Source organism: Callospermophilus lateralis, chromosome 1, assembly GCF_048772815.1.
Source record: "Callospermophilus lateralis isolate mCalLat2 chromosome 1, mCalLat2.hap1, whole genome shotgun sequence".
Classification (NCBI taxonomy): domain Eukaryota; kingdom Metazoa; phylum Chordata; class Mammalia; order Rodentia; family Sciuridae; genus Callospermophilus; species Callospermophilus lateralis.
This window is the reverse complement of record NC_135305.1, coordinates 77,253,916-77,278,663: the sequence shown is the minus strand read 5'-3', so window position 1 is coordinate 77,278,663 and position 24,748 is coordinate 77,253,916. Positions and strand designations below refer to the sequence as shown.

Here is a 24,748-nt window from a genome sequence, read left to right as displayed (position 1 = left end):
AAAACATCCTCCAGTTTTTATTCATACTCTTATCCCCATTTTTCTCTTACATTATGGTGACCTTATTATTCAAGAAGGTCATTTTCTCCTGGTCCCAAGTTTAACTGTACAGCCTTCATCATGAGCATATCATAGACAAGTTATGATCATGGATTCACAGAAACATATTTTCAGGTCTTGTGGGGTAGTCACTGGATTTAGTATTGCACCTTGTTATTTTGTTAAATCCTCAAAACCTGACCATATCATCACACCTTTACAGGAAAGTTTAGGAAGTTGAAGTTAAAAACACTAAGCAAGTTGTCCAAGTTGACAGCTGGGATTTGCGCCTCTATGACCTGAGTTTAGTATCTGGCTCCTATAGGACATATTGCTTGAATTATTTGTCACAAGACCACCCAGTACTCATGATTTGGCTAAAACCAATGCTTGTCTCACACCTTCCCAAGCCTGTTTAAAATGGCAATATTTACTATTTTGGTCTGATTTTCATTTTTAGGCAGAGGCTAAATAAATACAGATTCTGAGTTGGTTATTTATACAAGGCACTTAGCACTGGACCTGGCAGGTTTGTAATAAAATTTGACCCTGATTATGATGATGATGATTATCTTGCTCTTTGTGACAACGATTGTTATAGTTTGTATCTAAAATGTTTTCCCCAAAGTCTTGTGTTCAGGGCTTGGTCACCAGCCAGTTGTGCTACTGGGAGGTGGTAGAACTGAAGCCAGAATTAGACAGCAGTCAGTGTAGATAGGTAAATCCAGTCAGGTCAGATCAAGAAAGCCAATTTAAGTGAATAGGGTTAAGTTGGAAACTGCCCCCTGAGGGACTAAAATGCCTTCAGAGCCCTTCTTCAGCCCTTATCAAGAACCTAGACTCCAGAATGGCAATATGTAAATCAATGTGCAACTGATGTGATTCTGCAATCTGTATATGGGGTAAAAATGGGAGTTCATATCCCACTTGAATCAAAGTGTGAATTATGATATATCAAGAAATATGTAATGTTTTGAACAACCTACAATAAAAATTAATTAAAAAAAAAAAAGAACCTGCCTCTGCTCCAAACTGTTGCTAAGGTAACCTGACCCAGGAATTGCCCCTCCCTACACTGAGTTGTAAAAGTTGTTAATGAATGTGTGCTGGGCCGGTCCATCTTGCCTTCCCCCCTTCAGCCCACCTGTTGGCCATCCCACCAAGCCTTTCCTGGGGCAAGTCACTTACTAGTCTCCTAGGAAGGAGAAAGATAAGGGGAAGAGGGCAGGAGAACTAAGGAAGCCTAAGACATATAAAAAGGTAGAACACCTCGTTTCTTGGAATACCAGGATACTAGCTAAGGCCCCCTTCTCCCTCCCAGGAGAAGTCTATGTTACCCCTTTTTAAATAAACCCTACTTTATGTGCTTGCCTCAGCGTGCTTCTCTAATGTCGTATTTCAACATGGGAGGGAGCAGGACTCCTCACTGGTAACTGGTGCTATCAGAGCCTTTACAAGGTAGGGAAATTAGGTCATTGGAGGTCTTCTCTTGAAGCAGATGTTGGCCCCTGCCCCTTTCTTTCTCTATTTCCCAGCTGCCCTGAGGTGAGCAGCTCTGTTTCACCACAGGCCCCCCACTGTGATGTTCTGCCTAACCACAGGACCTAACCAAGGGAGCCAACTGACCACGGACTAAAAACCCGAAAACTGTTAAGCCAAATAAATCTTTCCTCCTTCTACATTGATTATCTCAGGTATTTTGTTGCAGGAAGGGAATGCTAGTAAACAAAATGATTATTATTCATTCAACCAACTTGATAAAATCAGCCTAAAGCAGTGATGACAACCTTCCTGTCTCCACTGGTTTGGCTCTTTATTTAGGGACTTGTAATGCATACCTGATGTAGGACTTCTAATGCATACCTGAAGTCATGCCCCATCCTTGCAAACCTTCACAGTGTTACAGGAAAGCAAGCTCATTCTAGTCTGGTGGTCACATGAAGTCATATCTGCCCACAGGTGCCATTAGTGAGCCCAACTGAACCCAGCCCACATCTATGAGATCAATTAATAGTTGTGACTATTGTATAAAGCCACTAAATTGAGAAACAGTTTATTATGAAGCAAAAGTCAATGGTATCTTTGGGATACCCTTTATAGGAAACCCTTTTATGTAAAGTGTTACACATAGCTTAAGGAAATCCTGTCCAATTCCATTTCTACATAAAATTCCATTCTAATAATTTTCAGAGTTAAAGAAATAATTACGGATACATAAAGGGTTTCAAAACTGTTCCATGATGCACCACATTTAATATTGTTCAAAATCATAGCTAGAATACTTGATTTCAGGTAAAGTGTGTAGATATTTGGTTGAATTGTTCAGATTCTTTTTTACTAAAAAAATTTTCACTTTTCGGACAAATCGTTTTTAGTTTAAAAATAACTACAGACAATCCAGATGCATGTTGATGACAAACTATAATCAATTACTTGGAGAAGTTTTATTTAAATGACCTAGGATGCTGTTGTAATGGGCCAAAGGTGTGACTTATGCAGTCCAGGGGGAGAAATAAAGAATGTGTAAGCGCTTCTGCCCTTTTCAATGCTTTATTCATTCAAATCACTCAATAATACAATTTCACTCTATAGGTTCTTAATCAAGAAAACATCAATCCTTAATGCTAGGCCTGCAATAGACATAATTCACAGCAAACAATTCTAGATTAATTCTAAGCACTGCAAACACACTTAATCAAGACAGGCTAATGTCAGACATCCCCTCTGCATGCTAAGTTCAAGTGTCAGTTCCAAAGTTTCAAGCCTTAGGCTTTAAGTCCAGTAGATGCACACTCACTCAGACTGCAGTGATTAGGTCAGAAACTAAGGCAGGCTTCTCCTGGGGTGGAACTGACAGCCAGTGGAGGAGAGGGTTGTAGGGAGAAGTTATGGCTCTCACTAGGGTTAAGATGTGGCTGTAGAGTTTGAGAACGGTGAGGAAGATGCAGAGCATCAGCAAAGGATGCAAAGTATTGAGAAACTGATGTGACTCCATTTTTGAGAAACCAGCCTCTACCTCAGAGCAAAGCCTGTCTAAGGAAAGGGGTGTGACCCTTGTCGTTGGAAAAACCCATAGAGCACTCCTAGGCACATACCCACCCTTCTGAGTTGTTTGTTTGCAAATATCAAGAGAGATCTGTGATGCCAGGTGTCCCTGACTCAGTTAGGCTAGGTGAGGACCGGTGGGGACCCCCCTAGCCACCACCAATCAGCATGAGATAGGAAATACCTGGGATGCCAGATGACCCTCCAGTAATTTAAGTTGGTTGATAACATTTGGGAAACCATGTAGTTTAGCACTACACCCCTCATAGCCTAAACCTATCAGTTCAAAGGAATCCCCCTCTTGTACTAACCAATCACCCCTACCCAACTTGTTCCCACCAGTGAATTTGCTAATCAACGTTAAGAGTTGTTGTTTGACTTTCCAGCAGAGGTATGGAATGATTTGCTGTGTGATGTTGTGACGCATAGAGTATCCCCCCAAAACTATAAAATCTCACTGAACAAAGGACCAGGAATCATTCCCTGGGACCGCTGCATCTGAAATGGTTGTAAGTCCAGGCTCCAGCTTGCAATAAAGACTCTTGTGAGATTGCATCAGATTCGGTTCCTGGAGAGGAATCTCATTCGTGGCTCCTATTGGGGTCCCACGAATCTGGCATTACAGTATTGAGATGTCAGTCCAGGTCCTCATCAGGCTCTCAGCGTGAGGGCATCAGTAACGGCTGGCTGAATGTATGTTCATTTATTATTTATACTAAATTTGGGGGTTGGGGGCTTTTGACTCCCCTTTTAATCCTTATCAGTTGCCGGGATTTCTCAGTTATGTCATTTACCCTGGGGTTAAAACATCTGGTCTGGTGGTCCTCACCCTGATCTTTTCACCTTTTCCTCTTATTGGGTGAGGACAGCCTGTAAGAAGCTTCACTCTGAGTTTATCAGAGTGGGGAGAAGTGACTAGTTTGTGCCTGAGAGTCATACTGGAGGGTTCTGTTAGGCATGCTTGGTGAGACTGCAGGTTTCAAACTGGAGTTTTTAAAACTGGAGTTGCTTAGGCTAGGCCTAAGGCCATCCTCACAGATGCCTCTTCAACATCAGGAGTTTTTAAACCTTTGGTGATTTCAATGTTCAGCCAAAGTTGAGAACACTGAACAAAAGGGTCCTGTACAAAGGTGTTACAGAACTTTTTAATAGAAGGTAAAGGTTGCTGGATGTTGAGAGAAATTTCATTCCATGTTGAATTTGTACTAAGTTAAAGAAAAATAAAAGAAAATAATTTTTTTTTTGTATTTCTCTTATTTGAACCTACTATCAATTCTCAAAGGTAGGCAGGATACACATTATTATCCCCATTCAGCAAGTGAAACAACAGGGTTTTAAGGATTTTGCAGTATTGGGGGATGCATTCAAACCACTCCTTGCTGTACTTTTCTCTTGGAACTTATAAACTATAACCTACGCTAAATGTTTGTTTAAATCCCTGTCATGCAGGGGTTCTGACCCAGGAAACAGATTTGCAGTCAGCAAGTGGAAGAAGACTCAGGATAGTAGACATGCTTTATTCAGAGGTGGTAACAGCCTCCAGCCTCCAGCTTCAGCTTAGCCCCCAGCCAGTTTCATTTTAGCTCTTGTTTTGCCCCCATCAGCACCTGAGTCTTTTTCATAGACCCTTTTTATATGGAGGCCAAACAAGACACACTACCAACAGGTTACATAAGGGGGCGTATGCTCACAAATTAATGTTTATGACCTTGAGTATATGCACTGAATCACACTGTTTCTGGCCTTGACTAACCATAACATATTTGATTTTCAGCCCTGGCTACACATTAACAATAACATAGCCCACAGAAGTTTCTTTGAGGGAGCCTAACTACAGCCATTTTGGGCCTGCCCCAACAATCCCATTTTCATTTGGGCTCTGAAACCTTTATCAGTAGTTATATAATTTATTAATTCATTCATACATTATTCATTTAGGATGCATTGGTTATTTTTGGGGTGAAGGAAGGGTTGGTTTGGGGGGGCTTCTCTGGAGAACAAGACTAACCTCATGGTGTTTCCCCCAGTGAAACAGGAATCTAGTGATGCATCAGGCAAGTAGCCAGTTATAACAAATTCAAAATAAAAACAAGCTCATGGTGGTGGTGGTGACAAACAGATGGGGAACTACTTAATCCTTAAGGAGAAAAGAGGGAGATAAGGAGGTAGAGAACTATTTGCAGAGGAAGAGAATGTAAAATCCAAACTAAAAATTGACAGAAATAGAATTTACCCACGTGAGAGAAACTACTTGGTGGAAGAAATGGCTGAAGAATGGGAGGCGGGAGGGAGTGGGGAGAGGGAGAGAGTTGAAAGTGGCTCAATAAGCGGAGATGGCAAGTAGATATTGTTAACATAGGGCGAGCGATGAATGATGGTGAGGAAAGCAGCTAGGAGCAAATAATAAAATGGCCTAGTAATTTATCAGCTCTATTAAGGAAGTCTGCATTAGCCTAGGGAAAACCAGGACCCTACCTAGGGCTTTAAAAAGGGCACGTGGTCACCATAGATGTTTCACAGACCAGGCTGTTTCTGGGTATGCTTTTGATCATCAAGTTGACCTTCCATAGGCAGGAAAGGAGTTTTGTAGTTTTGACCGCGTGAACACAGAGCTGTAAGAATACAGCTGTGGTTTTTACTTTGGGCTGATTTGATGTGTGGGCACACAAGAGAGCCGCCAAGATCATAGCTGGGCTTGGAGACCTGGAAAAGTGGGAGGATTTTCTAATTAAGTGATTTGCTGAATGAGAGGTAAAGTTGGATTGGAGAGAGAATGGGAGTTCTTGTTCAGATACTGCGTTTGAGGCCTGAGAGCTGCTGTGTAAGACTGGGTTCACTGCATAAAATCTACTCCATTATATTTTTTGATATTGAATAGTTTAAGCTTGAAACATTCTACCCAAACATGTTAGTACTGCAAATGATCAAAGTGGGCAGTCCCATTAATCTATATACTAAATCCATCGAGGAGTTTGTGGAAACACGTTTGCCTGCCTTAGGGGAAAAGAGAAAACTTGACGCATGCTCTCTACAGACAACCACAGGCTCCAGGCTTCGTCCTCCAAGTGCGAGGATTTGGGAAAAACAAAAAAGGTTTCCCCCTGCTGGTCAGACCTGCATAGTGCAGCGAACGGAGATAAAAGTTGTAGGGGCGTGGTAGCTGGTGGATGACGCAGAAACCCGGAGTCGGAGGAAAGGCGGTTGTGCTAGCGTCAGTGGTGCGCGCCGGGAGAGACCTAACCTGCCGCATGGCTGCTGGTTGCTCAGAGTCTCCGCGGCCGAAGGCGGTCTCCGAGGCGCCGGTGGTAGGAACAGTCGGCGTCCTGCCTTGCCTAGAGCTGCCCACCTATGCAGCTGCTTGTGCTCTGGTGAACAGCCGCTACTCCTGTCTGGTGGCCGCGCCGCACCGACGGCACATCGCCCTGTCGCCCCGCTACCTTAACCGGAAACGCACCGGTATCCGAGAGCAGCTGGATGCCGAGCTCCTGCGCTATTCTGAGAGGTACGGGTCTGTGTGTCTTGTCCTTCTCCCAGCTAGCAGCGCCGTAACGTAGATGTCAGCCTCTTCTTTTGGGCGTGGGGAGGGCGTGCTGCCGAAAGGGGGAGAAGTGGGAAAGGTCGCACCGCCCCTCGCAATCGGAGGTGTTCTAGAGTTGTGGTCCGCTCAGCGAGGCCTCTACCGACCGGGTCGGGATCTCTGCCAGGTCCATTCATGAGCAGTAAAGAAAACTTACAGGTGAACTGTCGACCGAGGGAGTGGAGATGAGAATAACCAGGTGTCTGGAGACCCAGTATACGGAGTTGTTTTTTTCTTTGACGTTGAACGTTTCATTTCCCACCTCCGGGGGTAATGTTTTCTCATTTGACAATGAACAGTTTTTTCTGTCTCGATTATCAGCCTCTCATAGAACATGACTAAGCTCAGCAGATTTCCTATTAAAGAGATTTAAATAGCTCACTCTTCAACAGATTTAATTACATTCTTCCCTTTCCTTATACAAGTCATTTTAAAATAGTCTACAGCAAAAGTAGATGCCTCAATATTGGAAATCACGTCTCAGGGCACAAGAGGAGAATCTGGTTTCTAGAAGGGACCCTTCTACTCCTTACTCCCTTTTATTGACTCTAGAAGAGCCTAGTATTAGTACTTGAGTAGATTCTCTCTCTTTCCATGTAAGATCACATAAACATTTGTACAAACAACAGTTTCTCTGTAAAACACGATGGTCAGTTTTTGTTTGTTTTGGATTTGGTGTTTTCCCACGATTCTCTTCTTTACCTGATTGGAAATGAGGGAAATACCATTTGTTTATTACTCCATTCCTAGAAATTTAACATATATTGAAACCATGCAAAGATGTTGATACATTTATTTTTAAAGTTAGATTATGTGCCCAGCTATTTATAAACAAGTTCATCTCTTTACTCAAAAGTAATGCAGAGCTAAGGATATTTAATCATTCTATAGGGCTGCCATGTGCATAACAGACTTTCTTCCTGCCCTTTTTTTTTTTTTTTTTTTTTTGCAGTGTTTGTAACAAACATGAATAGTACCAGAAATTCCCAAGTTCCTTTTAGGGAACATCATTCTATAGTAGAGAGAGGAGGCTTTGATTAAAGGAAACAAGGTTCTAAATTTTTTTTTTTTTCTGTCAGTTTTGGCAATTTTTCTTTCCTTCCTGCTATTTTCAGTGTCTGTAAGATAGTCTGAGTTGATAATAGTTGGTTCCTTCTGAGGAAAGATACATGCATAAAGTAATAACTAAAAAGAGCATTCCTGAGGAAATCTCTTAAGTTTGACTTTGCTAACTTGGTAGTTACTATAGTTCCTTTCTTGGGAGTTGTGGCTATTTTACTAAAATAAAATCTATTAGGGATAAATTCTTTTCTCTTATTCTATGTGAATCATGCTGGAATTTGCCTCCCACAAAAAAAAAAAAAAAAAAAAAAAACTTTCTGGTGTCTACAGCTTGTGTGTGTGAAATCCAAACATGTACAGATAGATTCAATAAAATTAGAACAGTGATAAATTTGTACATGTAATAGAAGAGTGATTTCAGGTTTGCCTTGGAAAGTTAGGGAAGTTTCCTCCAAGTAGTGGGTATGGTAGTAAAAGCTGCCAGGTTTTTATCCTTCATAGGTTAGAAATGATATTTTGAAATAATAGTTGCCAACTAATCCGGATTCTAAAATGAGCAGTGTCAAAAGTCAATTCTTAATAAATGATGTAGTTGTATGTCTTAAAATTTCCTTTTACTAGCAACAGTTGCACTTTGAGATTTTTTTTTTTTTTTTTTTTTTGTATTAAGTTGTTGGAGTATTCAGGGGCTTCAGCTTTAGCCCTTAGGTTTCCTTGTATTCCATCAAGCGCAGATGGAGAGTATCAATATCAATATTACCTGTACTCAGTAATAAAAAATGCATACACATTTTTCTTGTCAGTTTCCATTATTAATCATTTTAACTTAGCGAGCACATTGGAACCTTTTGGTGAAGTGGAACTGCTACAAAGTTGTTACAGACTAAGCATATACTGTTACATTTTTGACCTGGGTTATATATTTGGGAGTTGAATACTTTTCGGATTCTTAGACTATGTAATCAGTATCATAATGACCTAGTTTAAAACAGGATAAAAGGTATCATCATCTTCTCTTTTTTAAACAGTCTTTTAGGTGTCCCTATTGCATATGATAACATCAAAGTTGTGGGTGAACTGGGAGATATATATGATGATCAAGGACACATTCATCTTAACATTGAAGCTGATTTTGTTATTTTCAGCCCTGAACCTGGGCAAAAGCTTATGGTATGTATATCATTTTTTCTTAGCTTTCTTGAAATAATTTTATACTTGGAAACTTTAAAGAGACTTAAATAATTCAAATAAATAAAAAGTATTTTAAAAGTAAAATATTTTCTATCATTTCAGTCGAGGTAAGTTAGTAGACTCCATCCTTTTGAAATACATGGGTGCAAAGTATGTGACTTATCCAGTTGATTTTTTTTCTTTTTTTTTTTTTTTTTGCAAAGTCTTTATGATAATCTTGAGGAGGGAAAAAGCAGTACTTTAGAATCCCTCAATTCTACCCCTATATCTTGTTTTTATAAAGGATTCAGGCAGTATACTTTCATAAGAAACAGATATTCATATGGCTGTGGGGTCAGGCAAGTAATGAAAATGAATGAATAACAGGACAGGGCAGCCAGTCCATGCCAAGAAAGTGAAGGCTTTGTGTAGAAGATCTTCCAGTTTTCTAGAAGGTAGAAATGGAGAAATGGATGTAAAATCTATTGAAATGTATCTTTTATCCCTTTTACTTGCTCTTCCACCATCAGATCTGTTTGTGTATATTTGTTGGTTTATGTATATTTATATTCGTGAATCTATATATCTAGTAGATAAGAATTATTAACTAACCATCAGTACTGTTAATAAAAATACAGATTAGATTTCATTATGACAGAATTTACAAGGACTTTGAATTTTTTAATTTTTTTTTTAAGTAGCAATTAAAACATTAGAAATGGTACCCTGGACTTTATACTTGTAAAGTTGGCAGTAGATTTGTACATGTTAATTCTAAGCTTCCATCTGCTTTGTGTAAATAATCATAAATATGAACATGTATATGGAAGTAACATTTAAAATGTACAGAAAGTGAAGGGAAAGTATCCCTTTTATTCTATACAGATAAGATTCAGTCTTCAAATACTGTTGACCATTTGTTTTTAATTTTTTATTTGTAGTTTGGTATAATTTACATATAATAATCACATGCACAAATCATAGTGTGCAGTTCAGTGAATTTTGATCCGTTCACATATTCCATCTCCTTGAAAGGACCCTTATGTTCCTGACTTGCTTAGCACCTTGCCATTGCTAAAGCTGGCTTTTAACTTGTTATCATCCTGTCTCAGCCTCCCGAGCTGCTGGGGTTACAGGCATGCTCCACTGTACCTGGCTATCCTCTGGAACTGTTCGTTGGCTCTGTTACTTATAAGGGTCTCTGGCACTGGCTGCACCAGTACTGTTAAGGGCCTGAAGCACTTGCCCTCCTACTAGACAGTGGTGCAGGCCCACATACTTCAGAGGGAAGAAGAGAAATCACAGCACCCCCTGTGCCACTCATACACAGTCCTGTTTACAGTATGTGAGCAGACAAGGTGCAGGGACAGCCTATGGTGAGGATCCATGTAGGTGTGTTGGTATAAGGAGTTATGATGTTCCTCGCTGCTGCTACTGTGGGTTTGCCCAGCCATTTGCAAAACTTCCAACCCTTCCCCCAAGCTTTACAGTCCTAGGTACAGAGAAAAGGTCAGGGTTCTTTTTATCCCCTATTTCCTTCAACTATATGCCTGCTAGAGATTAAGCAGACTAGAGCTGGGCAAAACATCTGTCAGCTGGTGTGTTTGCAAGGGAATAGAGTGCATCCAGCACCATGCAGACCTTGTTAGGCCATGCATCCTGGGGGCAAAGTGACAGGAATGGAGGCATTGCTCAGGACTTCTCTAACAGGCCTCTTTGGGCAGGGGAGTAGTGGAACCACAGTTCTTTCCTTACCTTGTTAGTTATAGGCACTGCTCTACAGAAACAGGGGTTTGGAACTGCATGGGTGACTACCTTTAGATCTGGCACCATTATGAAACTGTACATACCTGGTCACACCTGTGGTCTTTGAGGACAGGCTCCCTGATACCCCAGTTCTTGATGATTGCACCCTCTGTTCCCTGTATGTTGTGTCACAACAGCCCATTCCTCCATGGTTTAGAACTCCTAGCAGGTTTGTCAGTGTCCCTGTACTAAGCCAGGTTTGGCTCATGAAGCACCTACCTACTGAGCCACATAAGTGGAAAATCTGTGAGATGGTTTTATGCAAGGATTTCTTACTCCTAGAGCACTGCAAATTCAGATAATAGGTCCCTTCTCAAGATGACTTCTGGCTACTGTACTTTAGGGATTCACTGGGAGATGTGAATTTTTTTCTCAAAGCCAGACTGCTGTGTAGATATATCAACATTTTTATCTAGTAAACTGAAAACCTCTTAGGGTTGTGAAATTTTCCAGTAACTAGGATTACCCTTATCCTTGCTAATAGAATACTGGGACTCTTTCACTTTTACCCTTCCAGAGCAGAGAAACCTCTCCCCAGCTATAGAGCAGGGATGTCTTGTTCCAAGATATCTTTTTTCTCTTACTGTGCTGTTGTTCTTCATCTCTGGATCTTACCATGTATGTTTTTCCTCTATTCATTTCCACTGCTGTCACAATTAGTCACCTCAATATGTAACTATACACCTGTTGCTTTGGTTTCTTTTTGGAAGAGCAGGTGGGTGCTAGGTGCCTCTGTTGGGCCATCTTGAAGAGCCCTTCATTTTTACCATTTCTATTCATCATAGTACTGGAGGTTTTTGCAGGGATGAGATGTTGGGGAAGAATAGAGAATCACAAAGAATAGGAAACCTCCTATTCCTCAATTATACACATAGAGCAACTCTCCTGTTTTAACTCTGTTCCTCCCCTCTTTGTTTTGGGATTCTGGTGGGTGCTTTGGACACTGCTATTTTGGGATAGCAGAACCTAGTATGGAAGACCAGAGAAGGGAACTGTGAGAAAAGAAAATGCCTTTGCCTATTTTTAATTGGATTTTTCTGTTTTTATTGAGTTGTAGCTCTTTTTAGTATTGATAGAATTTTTTTTCAGACCTTTGTTCTCTGTTGATGTGCCTATGTATTCATTTTAATGGTACCATTTGATGAACAGAAGCACTTAATTTTGATGAGGTCCATTTTATACTTTTGTGGTTATTGCTTCTGGGTCTTATCAAAGAAACCTACCCATTTCTAATTTGTGAAGATATTCTTTTAAAAACTTCTGGAAGCTTTGTAATTTTAGCTTTGATAGTTAGCTCTGTGATCAGTTTCTTATGCTTTTCTTTCTATGTAGTGTGAAATAGGTCTTGAAATCTATTTTCTTCCTCCTGTGGCTGTTCAGTTGTTCCAGACTCATATTTAAAATGTTTCTTTTTTTAAATTGATAGAATATATTTTTTCAGCCTTACAGAGCAATTGAGTGGATGCAGAGTTTCCATATATTCCCTGCCTCTCAAGCAGGCAGTGTCCCCTATTATTGAAATCATCTTGCAGTAGTGAAATGTGTTTGTTATAGTTGTTTATTAGCCAGTATTGACACACTATTACTAACTGAAGTTCCCAGACTTTGTATTATTTTAAACTTTAAAAAAAACATAAAAGTCACATATTAATGGTGCCATTATGTCACCATTATGAAACTGTACACACCTGGTCACTCCTGTGGTCTTTGAGGACAGGCAACATTCGATGCTTGAATACATTGCATGATGTAAATGCATAAATCGGGTTAAACATACTTATCTCCTCATTTATTATCTTTGCAGTAAAAACTTTCAAAATCCTTTCTAACCATATGAAATACACAAAACATTGTTATCTGTAATCAAAATACTATGCAGTCTTACCCCAGAACATGTTGCTCCTATCTAACTATATCTAAATACCCATTTGATTAACCTCTGATAACTGCATTCTACTCTCAAGTTCTATGAGATCACTTTTTTTAGATTTCATTTGATGTCTCCGTACTTTTATTTAACATGTTGATTTCCAGTTCCATCCATATTGTCCTAAATGACAGGATGTCATTGTTTTGCCTGAATAGTATTGCATTGTGTACACATTGAAATATTGTGTTTCTTTGTCCATTCCTTCACCAATGGACACTTGTTTTCCATTTCTTGTCTGTTGTGAATAGTGCTGCAATGAACATAAGTGTGCATTTGTCTCTTCTGCATACAGATTTTATTCTCTTTGGGTTTATACCCAACAATGAGATTGTTGTATCATGTGGTAGTTGTTCTGCTTACTGTTTTTGAGGACACTTCATACTGTTTTCCATAGTGGATATACTAATTTACCCTTGCACCAACATTATGCAAGGCATCTTTCTCCACATCCTCTCCATCACTAATTAGTATTTGATACTAAGGCTTCAATATTAGGGTGAGGTGATATCTCAGTGTTGTTTTGGTTTGAATTATATGATGATTGGTAATGCTGGACTTTTTTTTTTTTTAAGTACCCATTGGCAGATTGTAGGTCCTCCTTTGAGAAATGTTTTTAGATTATTGCCCATTTTTAAAGTGAGCTATTTGGTTTCTTGCTATTGAGGTTTTGGATTTACTTATATAGTCTGGGAGATGTATACAGTGCAAATATTTTCTCCCACTTTGTAGGACTCTTGAGTGCTGTGCAGAAGCCTTTTAGTTTTATGTAATCCCATTTGCCTCTTTTAACTTTTATTTTCTGTTCTTTGGGAGGTCTTCATGATCCAATGTCCTGAAGCATTTCCTCTTTTCTAGTAGTTTCAATAATTTTGTCTTACATTTAAGTCTTTAATCTATTTTGACTTGATCTTTTTAACCAATGATAGATGTCTAGCTTCATTTTTTTTTTTTTTTACCCAATTTTCCCAATATCATTTATTGAAAAGCCTGTCCTTTCTCCAGTGCATGTTCTTAGCACTTTTGTTTTAAAATCAATTGGCTATATGTTCATGGGTTTACTTCTAGGATACATTCTGTTCCATTAGTCTATTTTTATGCCAATACCATAACATTTTTATTATTATAGATTTGTAGTAAGTTTTGAAATCAGGTAGTGTAACGTTTCCTGTTTTGTTCTTTTTACTCACAATGTCTTTGACGATTTGAGGAAATTTGTGGTTCCATATAAATTTTAGAGTTGTTTGTTCTAGTTCTGTGATGAGTGCCATTGTTATTTGATACATAATACATTGAGTCTGTTAATCACTTTGGGTACTTGACATTTGTTAAAATTATTAATTCTTCTGTGAACAAAGGATGTCTTTCTACTTCTTAAATTTCATTCATTAGTATTTTATAGTTTTCATTTTTTTTTCATATTGTGCAGGTCTTTCAACTCTTTAGTTGTTTTATTTACCTCTTGGTAACTATTGTAAATGGCATTGCTTACTTGATTTCTGTTTAGATAATTCAATATGAGCATATAACAATGTTACTGCTCTTTTGTATGTTGATTTTCTGCCCTGCATTTTTGCTGAATTCCTTTAAAAAATTCTAGAGGGTTTTTTTGTGTTGTGTGCAGTTTTGGGGAGTTTTTATATAAGTATGTCATCTGCAGTTACAATTTGAATGACTTCATTTTCAAATTGGATGCCTTTTTTTTTTTTTCTTTCTCATGGCCTAATCAGATTGCTAGGACTTCCAGCACTGTATTGAATAAAAGTGGTGAAAGTGAGCATTCTTAACCTTGTTCCAGATTTTAAGGAGAAAATTTTCAGTTTCTATCACATTAAGGATGTTAGCTGTTGACCTATTATAAATGGTATGGTGATATTCCTTATCTTTCTCATTTTTTCAGCATTTTTTATTATGAAGAGATATGGAATTTTGTTGAATGTCTTTTCTCTATCAAGTGAGATGACCATGTGGTTTTTGTCCTTCATTTTGTTATGATATATCACATTTATCAATTTGCATACATTGAACCATTCTTGCATCCCTAATAAATCCCATTTGATTATAGTAACTAATCTTTTTAACGTTGCTTGTAATGGTTTGCTAGTATTAAGCTGAAAATTTTTGCATCTGTGTCCATCAAGGATATTGGCCCTTAGATTTTTTGTGTGGCCCCTCATCCAGTTTTGGTATCAGCATTAAACCTCATTTAATGTTCTTAGAAGAATTCCTTTCTCTTCTATATTTTGGAGTAACTTATTCAGCAGTGAAGCCATGTGATCTTGGGCTTTTCTTTGATGGGAAATTTTTTACTGATTGAATCTCATTGCTTGCTACTGATCCATTTAGGTTTGCTGTTTATATTATTTTTCATAATTCAGTCTTAGAAATGTGTGTCTAGGAATTTATCCATTTCTTTTTAATTTATGAAATTTGTTGACATAGTTGTTCATAAATCTTTTGTATTTCTTTGGTATAAATTATAATGGGTCCCTTTTCATCTGTTTTTGGTTTTTTTTTAGAGAGAGAGAGAGAATTTTAATATTTATGTTTTAGTTTTTGGCAGACACAACATCTTTGTTTGTTTGTGGTGCTGAGGATCGAACCGGGCCGCACGCTTGAGCCACATCCTCAGCCCTCATCTGATTTTATTTATATGCGTTTTCTTTACTTTTTCTAGTTCTGGGTTTGTGTATTTTGGTTGTCTTTTCAAAGAACTAGCTCTGTTTCCTTTATCTTTTGATTTTTAAATTTTGTTTTGTTTTGGTCTCTTACATTTATTTCTATTCTATTATTTCTTTTCTTCTTCTAATTTTGGGTTTAGTTATTTTTCCTCTTCCTTTTTAATGCAATAGACTGAGATTTTTATGCCTTTTTGATTACGTGATAGTTGCTATAAACTTCTCTCTCAATACTGGTTCTGCTTATTTCCATAGGTTTTGGTCTGTTTGTCTATTTTCTTTTCGTTTCAAGAAATTTTAAAATTTCCTGGATTTCTTACTTGATCCATTGGTTATTTTATATCCATGCATTTGTATATTTTCTAAAGCTTATTGTTAATTTCTAGCTTTATTGCTTTCTGGTAAGAAAAGATACTCGGATGTTTCAGTTTTTTAAAAATTGAGTCTTGCTTTGTGATCTATTGTAATCTATCCTGGAGAAAGTTTGATGAGAAAAACTTATTCAGCAGCTGTTAGATGGATGTGTTCTATAGATGTCTGTTAGATCCATTTAGTCTAGGATACAGTGTAATTGATGTTTATTTTTCTGTAAGGATTGTCTGTTCATTACTGAAAGTGTGGTATTAAAAGTCCCCAACAATTCTTGGAGTATACTTTTGCCTTTAGGTATATTAATACTTGCATCATATATTTGGGTGTTCATGTAATACATTTAGAATTATTATTTCTTCTGTTTGAATTGACCCCTTAATCATTATACAGTGACTTTCCTTGTCCTTATTGTTTTTGATTTAAAGTCATTTTATTGGATATTAGTATGGCTACTTTTGGGGGACTCCATTTGTGTGGGTATCTTCCATCTTTTCACTTTTTGTGTGTCCTTAGAATTTGAAGTGAATGTTATAAATAGCACACAATTGGCAATTTTATTTTTTAACCTCCTCACTCTTTTAATTGGGGAATGGAATTCATTTACATTCAAGGTAATTTTTGGTAGGTAATGTCTTACTAAAAGCTATTATATGCCTTATTTTCTACTTTTGTCATAGTTCTTCTCATAGTCTTGCTTGGTGGTTAAGTGAATTAATTTAGTAGTGTGTTTGGATTCCTTGCTTTGTCTTTTAAATTTTTGTTTTGTGTTACCATGAGGCTGATTAAAAAAAAATCTTGCTTATACCAAGCTATTTCGAAATGATAGCAACTTAATGTGATAGTAAGAATGAGAAACAAAAGATATAAGAACACAGTCCAGTTGAATTCTATCTAATCTTTCTGTATTGCCTGTTACTTAAACTAGTTATTTTTTTAATCTGTGTACTAAAGAATGGTTTATACATTATACTTATCCTATATTTATTTATTGTATATTATTGTATATTTATTCTCATAAAAAACCTATGTTTTTTCAATATTTCTTTCAATTTGAAGAACTTGAATATTTATTTTAGAACAGTTCTGGTGGAGATATTTTGTCTCAAATTTTGTTTGGATAAGTGAGTCCTTCATTTCTGAAGGGTACCTTTGTTGGGTATACACTATTCTTGGTTGACAGTTTTTTGTTCTTTTTGTTCTCCTTCAGTTTAGTGAAAATCATGGGCCAGTCTCCTAGCCTGTAAGGTTTCTGCTCAGAAGTGTGCTGTCAAATTGCCTTACCCCTGTGATGGGCATTTTCTCTTGCAGCCTTGAGAATCTTTCTGTTTCTTATCTATGATAGTTGGGTTGATTATAATATATTTGGGGGTAGACTTATTCAGTTAGACTTACTGAGTTAAATCTGAATAATAACCTTTGACCTTCCTATACCTGGATATTGTTTATCCTTTTCTAGGTTTGGGAAGTTTTCAATGAAAGATGGGTAGTCTAGACAGCAAGGTTGGTGCTAAGTTGTGTCACCAGTGTCTCACAGCCGTGGGATTCTTCAGTCTTTAGAGGTGGGTAGGTATTCTCAAAGTCCACTATGAGGCTGAAGTGGCTGAAATTTGAGTCTGTCCCACTGGCACACAGATCTCTGCCTGATGTGAGGGCTGGCTTAGGGGCTTTATGAGCTTTGCCCTGTGAACACAATCTTCATTTGCTACTTCAATGGACCAGTGGTGATGCTTGCTAGAAGTTTGATAAATGGGGACCACATGTCTTCCCCTGGCACTGGACCTCTTATGGAACTGGGTCTGGCACTGGACTGAGAGAGAGCCTTGTGCCAGCTTTTCTGCCCAGCTTCCCACTGTGCTATCCAAGTTTGGATGTTAGGGGTGAGGCAGTCTCTTTGCCACCAGCCTAAGGCACTTCCAGTAGCTCAGTCCACAGGTGTTGGCCTGGCTGTAGGGGTCATGGGGCTTTGCCAGCACTGGGTTTCAACTAAGACGTGCACTTAATTCTCCCCCCCTCCCCCACTGGGAGGCTTCTCTCATACAACTCTTAACTTCCAACCTTCTTCAATATATTTTTGTTATACTAAAAGCAGGCACTATGGTTGCCTGATTTCCCTAGCTCTTGTGAACTTAGTTTGATTCAGGAACAGCTTTTCAGCTTGGTTCATCTATGGAGAGAAATTGCCAGAGGATCTTACTCTCCAATAAAGTCTGTAGAGTTCACTTTTTATGTTATACAAACCATAAGTTTTGCCAGATGTATTTTGGTATTTATTTGGTATCATACAGGGTAGTTTCACTGCCCTAGAAATCCTGGGCTTCCCTTGTTTACCTCTCCCATGCTCCCTACTATTCCCCAGAAACCACTGTCTCATTGCCTTTCCAAGAGTGTCATATATTTGGAATCACAATTTTCAAAATGACTTCTTCATTTAGCAACATGCATGTAAGTTTCCTCTCCAGTTTTTCACTTGATAGCTCATTGCTTTTTATTGTTGAATAATATTCTAAGGGGTAATGGCCAGCATCTCAATGTGGGGGGGTTGTACTTCTTGCCGAGGAGGGTATAAGCCACCTCAGAAATTAAAGTCTAGAATAATTAGTGAAAAACAAAAGACAAAGAGTCAGAAATTTATTTTCATAAATGGAGCCCCTGATAGATTTAGTCCACATGTAGGGGAGCTAGAACTCAACGAAAAGTAGATAGCTCCAGTGGTTTATTTAAGGGGGTACATCAAAGGCAGGGATAAGGTTTAAGGGTGGAGTCTTGCAGTCAGCAGGTCACATCTATCTCAGAGGGGCTGTGTGGGACCTGTGGCAGAGCTTGAATAGGGATCACAGTGAGTGAGGACAGTCAACCAGAGGAAATGTCCACTGGTCATTCCCAGACACCAGATTCTCCTATTCAGTATGCTTTGATGCAGAGCAGCTCACACACAGCCCATGGATGGCATGTGACTATATTCCATTCTATGGATGTACCATAGTTTGATGCTAAATGGTGTTGAATATATAGCCATATTATTTACAGTTCTGTATTTCAGAGATTGTGAATTTTGGGGTAGTTCTACCACGGATTGAACTCAGGGGCACTTGACCACATCCCCATCCCTATTCTGTGTTTTATTTAGAAACAGGGTCTCATTAAGTTGCTTAGCACCTCGCTTTTGCTGAGGCTTTGAACTTGTAATCAACCTGTCTCTACCTCCCTAGCTGCTGGGATTACAGACATGCGCTACAGTGCCCAGCTTAGAAAATGTGAATTTTTAAAAAATATTTTTAGGGTTTTCATTCATAGTCTTTGTATATGTTGATTCCTGGGGGAAAGTAGAAAATATTGTATGAGGGACTGGGGTTGTGGCTCAGTGGTAGAGCGCTTTGGCATGTGTGAGGCCCTGGGTTCGATCCTTACCACCACATATAAATAAATAAAATAAAAAATCCACTGGCAACTAAAAAAATTTAAAAAAAAAGAAAATGTTTTATGAAGTTTAATTTAAAGCTCAAAAATCATATAACACAAGTTAAACATTTTTGTGATTTAGCCAATAAAACCATACCCAAGATCTACATATAGAGAGAAAACTTTCTTCTAATAGAACTGCTTGTATCATGCTAAATTGAATCATTAAAGAGTGCACTTTGAAATTTAGTCTGTTCACAGAAATATCATGTCGATCCTACTTATAAAAAACATGATTCCTGTCTTGAGATCTTTTCATAAATACATCATCATATCGGAGTATTTTCTGCTTGGTTTTCATGTGGTTATAGAGAAATCTACTCTGTAGAGAATCCTGCAGTGGAGGCTGGGTGGATTAGTTGATTAGTTGTTTATTCTTTTAGACAATTGACATGTAATTTTTGCTTTCTAAAACCTCTAATATTGTTTTGGTATGGCATATGGTAAGTTGTAATTGAGGTAAACTTCCCATATTAAATTATACCATCAATTTGATATTTTTTCTTTGAAGTGAGTTTAAAGCCTAGAAATTTTGACTCACCTTTTAACTCTTTGGATGTCTTCTTGATGTTATGTCCTTTCTTCCTTCTTCCCAGGGTACAGTTAATAAAGTGTCTTCTAGCCACATTGGCTGTTTGGTACATGGGTGTTTTAATGCCTCAATCCCTAAACCTGAACAGATGTCAGTTGAGCAGTGGCAAACCCTGGAGATAAACGTGGGTGATGAATTAGAATTTGAAGTATTTCGTTTAGACTCAGATGCTGCTGGAGTATTTTGCATTCGAGGAAAAATAAATATTGCCTGGTAAGTTCATATTTGAAACACAGTTAAAGTGGGAAACTCTATTGCTTTGATATATATTGAAAGTATTTTTTTCTTTTATTGTCCTTGATTTGACAATTCTGGGTTTAATGTTCAATGGCCTAATTTTTCTGAACTGAACCAAACCAAAATTTGGAAGCCAGTTTTTGACTTCTGGAGTAGTATAGAAACAAAGAATTAAACAATAAATAATGAAATTTATGAAGTTATAGTACAGTATTATTGCTATCAGCACTGAATTTAAGTTTTAATAAGCTACAGGATAAAAAAAGAGAATATATGAAATTTACACCATAGTTATGTATCCTATGCTGCTTTCATTTAGGAAATTTTTACATACTGAGCTATCCTTGATATCATTTTGTTCCTTTATTTTTGCTTAGTGCTATTTATTGTTTTAATGTTTATTTATAGTTTGCAGTCCAAGCACCCTGATGTTTCTGAAGAAGTAACAGAAACTCTAACTGAAGAATCTGTTGAAAAAATTCCAAAGAAAAAGAAAAAGAAAAAGAAAAATCCAGAAATTTATGAAGTAAATGATGGTGCCACAGAGCCAGCAGATTTTACAGGTATCACTCCAAAGGAAGAGGAAGAGCTACAGGTTAGTAATGACATGAATGGCCTCTGTGAGGAAGAGCCAAAGAAAAAGAAAAAGAAGAAGAAGAAGCACCAGGAAGATCAGGATCCTATTTTTCAGTGCAGTGACTCCAGTGGTTACCAAAGTGACCATAAAAAGAAAAAAAAGAAAAGAAAACATAGTGAAGAGGCTGAACTTACACCAGTTCTGGAATGCTCACCTAAGAAGAAACAAAAAAGTAATTAGTGCATTTTAAATAGGATAGTTGATAAAGGACTTATACACAATAGATAAGTACATGTTTTGAAAAATGTTTATGTTGTGCTGGGTGTGGTGGCACACATTTGTAATCCCAACTACCCAGGAAGCTGAGAGGTCAGTCTGGGCAACTTAGTGAGACTTTGTCTCAAAAAGAGCTGGGGATGTAGCTCAGTGCTAGATAGTGCTCCTGGGTTTAATCCCCAGTACTATAAAATAAAAAGGCATATGGATACCAGTAATTTATAAAACAGGGAACACTTGATTAGGAATTGGAGGGTTTTTGTGCTAACTGGCTAATTTGGATAAGACCCATGTTATTACATTGCCATTTTATTGTAGACAGAATAAAATGGTAAGAGCTACTCTCATTCTCAACTCTTGCATTCTTCCAGATGTTAACTTTCCACATAAAATTTTCTTTGCATGCTGAAGATTAGCAGAAGTACTCTATAGTATAGTGTTATTGCTATCATTAAGGAACAAGTTTGGGATTTCCCCCTGCTCTGATAATAGGTGTCACCTTTAGTCATTTTATGCTATTTTGCTTATTTTGTTTTCTTTAATCATAGCTGTTAGTATTTCTGTTGTTTAATTAAAAAAAAATATTTGCCAAAGGAGCTTCTGAAATCTCTAGAACCCTTGAGTACCATGCCACTGTCGACTGGTACATAACAGTATTTACTACACTCTCCTTTGAGGTATATGTGTTTTAAATTCTGAAAATTGATGGAAAGTGCTCTTACCTTGTACTTGTTTATTTGTGCCTCACTTGTGTTGGAGGAAGAAAGTAGATGAAGATAGGATAAATACAATACTGACCACTGGCAAATTTCTTGATTACTTTTTATTTGTTGGAGTAGGCCATAAGAATTGTTTTAAAGAGGAGATTAAGAAGATGTTGATGTTTTGTGACTTACTGGAAAACAGTAATGAAATGAGAACTGGTTGAGGCTGATAATCAGTATGTGTCTGTGCATTTATTTTACCAGTGCTATAATGGAAAACAAGGTAAATAAATGTAGTTCCTTCCCTCATGGAATGTCATAGGAGAAACAGATGCACACAAACAGTATTAGTAAGGAAATACAGAACATTACTAATTGTGTCAAATGCTATGAAGCAAAAACTTGACCACTCCTATTGCTTGTGTTAGTATCTGCATACAGTCAAATGGTTCAGTTGACTCCTCCATATCAGCCATTTTGTTGCCATTCCTCTGGTACTGGACATAGTGCTAGGCTCACAATTATCAATTTAATATCTGATAATGAGTAAATTCTGCTAGTGAACTGTCTAATCTATAAGAATAAGATAGAGTTTGGCAAGTAACAGACAGCTCACAATATGTTGTCTACAAGTAGATGTGCCAGACAATGGAAAGGTGCAAGACAATGTCTTTCATTACAGTTGAGATGCATTAGCCCTTGAAATGTGACTAATCCAAATTGAAATATATTATCAGTATCAAATATATATCATCAAAATTGGGATGTAAACTATATCTATTTTTATATTAGTAAAATTAAAATATTTTTGGTTTAATGGGTTAAATAAAATGTTAATTTCAGCCTGTTTGCATTTTATTTTTCTACAAAGATTGCTCATGAGGCTCACATTGGTTTTGGACAATACTGTTTAAAAGGAAATATTGGTTGAATGACATGATTCTATACCTAGAAGATCCAAAAATTCCACTAGAAAACTTCTAAAACTAATAAATGAATTCAGCAAAGTAGCAGGATATAAAATCAACACCCATAAATCAAATGCATTCCTATACATCAGTGATGAATTCACTGAAGAGAAATTAGGAAAACTACTCCATTCACAATCACAATAGCCTCAAGTAAATAAATAAATTAATTAAATAATGGGAATCAATGTAACAAAAGAGGTGAAAGACCTCTACAATGAAAACTACAGAACATTAGAGAAAGAAATATTACTGATGACACGATTCTATACCTAGAAGATCCAAAAATTCCACTAGAAAACTTCTAGAACTAATAAATGAATTCAGCAAAGTTGAACAAGCTATGTTGTCGGGATTTAATGTAGTAACATACTCAAACTTCAATATATAGTTGGAATTGTTTGACAGTATAGAAAATTGTTAACAAAAGTTTTAATATCCTTCCACACACTCCAAGAAAAAGTTTATGTTGTTCATGGAAAAATATATTGTGGCTTACCAAAATAAGCAAATTCCCACATTATAAAAGAATTTGTATCTGAGAAAAGAGGGATGGCCCCTGAAATTTACTATCCTAATCTTCATGATTAAAGATAAATTTTTCCCTCCATGATTTGGTTGCATTACATGTCACAATGGCTTTAACAAAGAGAGGCAATCTGGTTAGGCCTAGCCTAATCACATGATCCCTTAAAATCAAAGTTTGTGAGATTAGAAACACAGAAGAATTTAATGCAAGGGAGAATCGTCTCTTTCTGAACATGGAGAGGACCATATGGCAAAGGCCTGAGGAGCTGAGAGGTTCCCCTGGCCAATAGCAAGCAGGAAAACAGGGCACTGTGTCTCTAAGGAATTGAATTCTGCTAATGATAAGAATGTGCCAGGAAACAGATTTTTTTCAGAACTCTCAGGTAAGAATTCACCTAGCTAACACATTGATGTCAGTCTTAATGTCCTGAGTACCTACCTTGTTGGACATCTGATGGACAGAACTCTGAACTGCTAAATAGGTGAGTAGTGATTTGTCAGATAGCCATAAAAACAAATATATAGTCATGCATTGCATAAGAATGTTTCAGTCAACAACAGATCACATATCTGATCATGACTATACCATATAGCTTGACTGTATATAGTATGCTAAAACCATTCTCTAAGTACACTCCGATGTCTGCACAAGTATGAAATTGCCTTAACATATTTTTCGGTTCATATCTGTCATTAAGCAATACATGACTGTGCATAGTTTTATTGGTACTGTCTGACATATGGTTAAAATATTCTTTATGCGTTTTCAAAACTATTGATTCATCTTTGTATATCTTCTAGATATACTTTAAAATGGATATTTGTCAAGCTAGAAAAAGCTCTTTGGGATTTTGATTGGAACTGCCCTAAATTGAGAGCTTAGTTAAGGGAAAGTTAAATTCTGTAAAATACTTAATTTTCCTAACCAAAGTCTCTTCATTCAGTCTAGTCTATTACATCCTTAAGTAGCACTAAAATTTTTGCCAGTGCCTTTCTATATCTTATTTCCAGCAATTTTATAGCATTTCTTGCTTTTGTCAGTGGGATTTTTTTAAAAACATAACATTTCCTAACTAGTTCTTACTGAAATAGTACAGATTAATTGATTTCATATTAACCTTCTATCTGACCAGGCATGTCAAAATTCTATTTTGTTGACCCTCTCAAATCACCACTGGTTTTATTTTCCATCTATTTTGGTTTATTTAAACTAAAAATAAATATATTTTTCTTGATTTTATTTTGTTAATTCCTACCTTTTATTAAATCCTATATTTTGTTTGTCTCCTTGCCACATTAGCTTAAGCTGAATTCTTAGTTCTCATTCAGTTTCAATCTTTCTTATTTTAGTAATAGAAGGATTTGACTTTAAAATGTTTCTAAATAATACTGTAGTAATATTATTGTTTCTAAATGTCTAGATACTCTGAAATTTCACCTGAGAATTATTATATCATGGAAGATTAATTTTGAAGGGTACATTCTTGTAAGAAGTCCTGCTATTTTTATTGCTATCTTTTGTTTCTAGTTGTCTTGTGCAATGTAGCTTTCAAAGGTAAGCTCTTATTTCTTTTAGAAATTAAGATTTTTCTTTAGGGCCAGTACATGGTTTCTTTTTCTTTATTCTTTTATGTTTTAAGTGCTTAAAAAGAATCTTTTAAAAATATACAAAGCACTGTTGAAAAATAGATTTTATATACCATGCAGTAGGAGTAGCAACAAAAATGAAAA

The 24,748-nt window shown here is 37.1% G+C and overlaps 1 protein-coding gene across 1 annotated transcript; it reads left to right on the top strand.

The window, feature by feature from the left end:
- The first annotated feature begins 6,313 nt into the window (after positions 1 to 6,313).
- Positions 6,314 to 22,363, top strand: Polr1f (RNA polymerase I subunit F). Its single transcript, XM_076835251.2, has 4 exons — positions 6,314 to 6,586; positions 8,752 to 8,893; positions 19,732 to 19,940; positions 20,373 to 22,363. The coding sequence occupies exons 1-4, from the start codon at positions 6,333 to 6,335 to the stop codon at positions 20,779 to 20,781; spliced, it is 1,014 nt and encodes a 337-aa protein (XP_076691366.1). The 5' UTR covers positions 6,314 to 6,332; the 3' UTR covers positions 20,782 to 22,363.
- Positions 22,364 to 24,748: the final 2,385 nt, after the last annotated feature.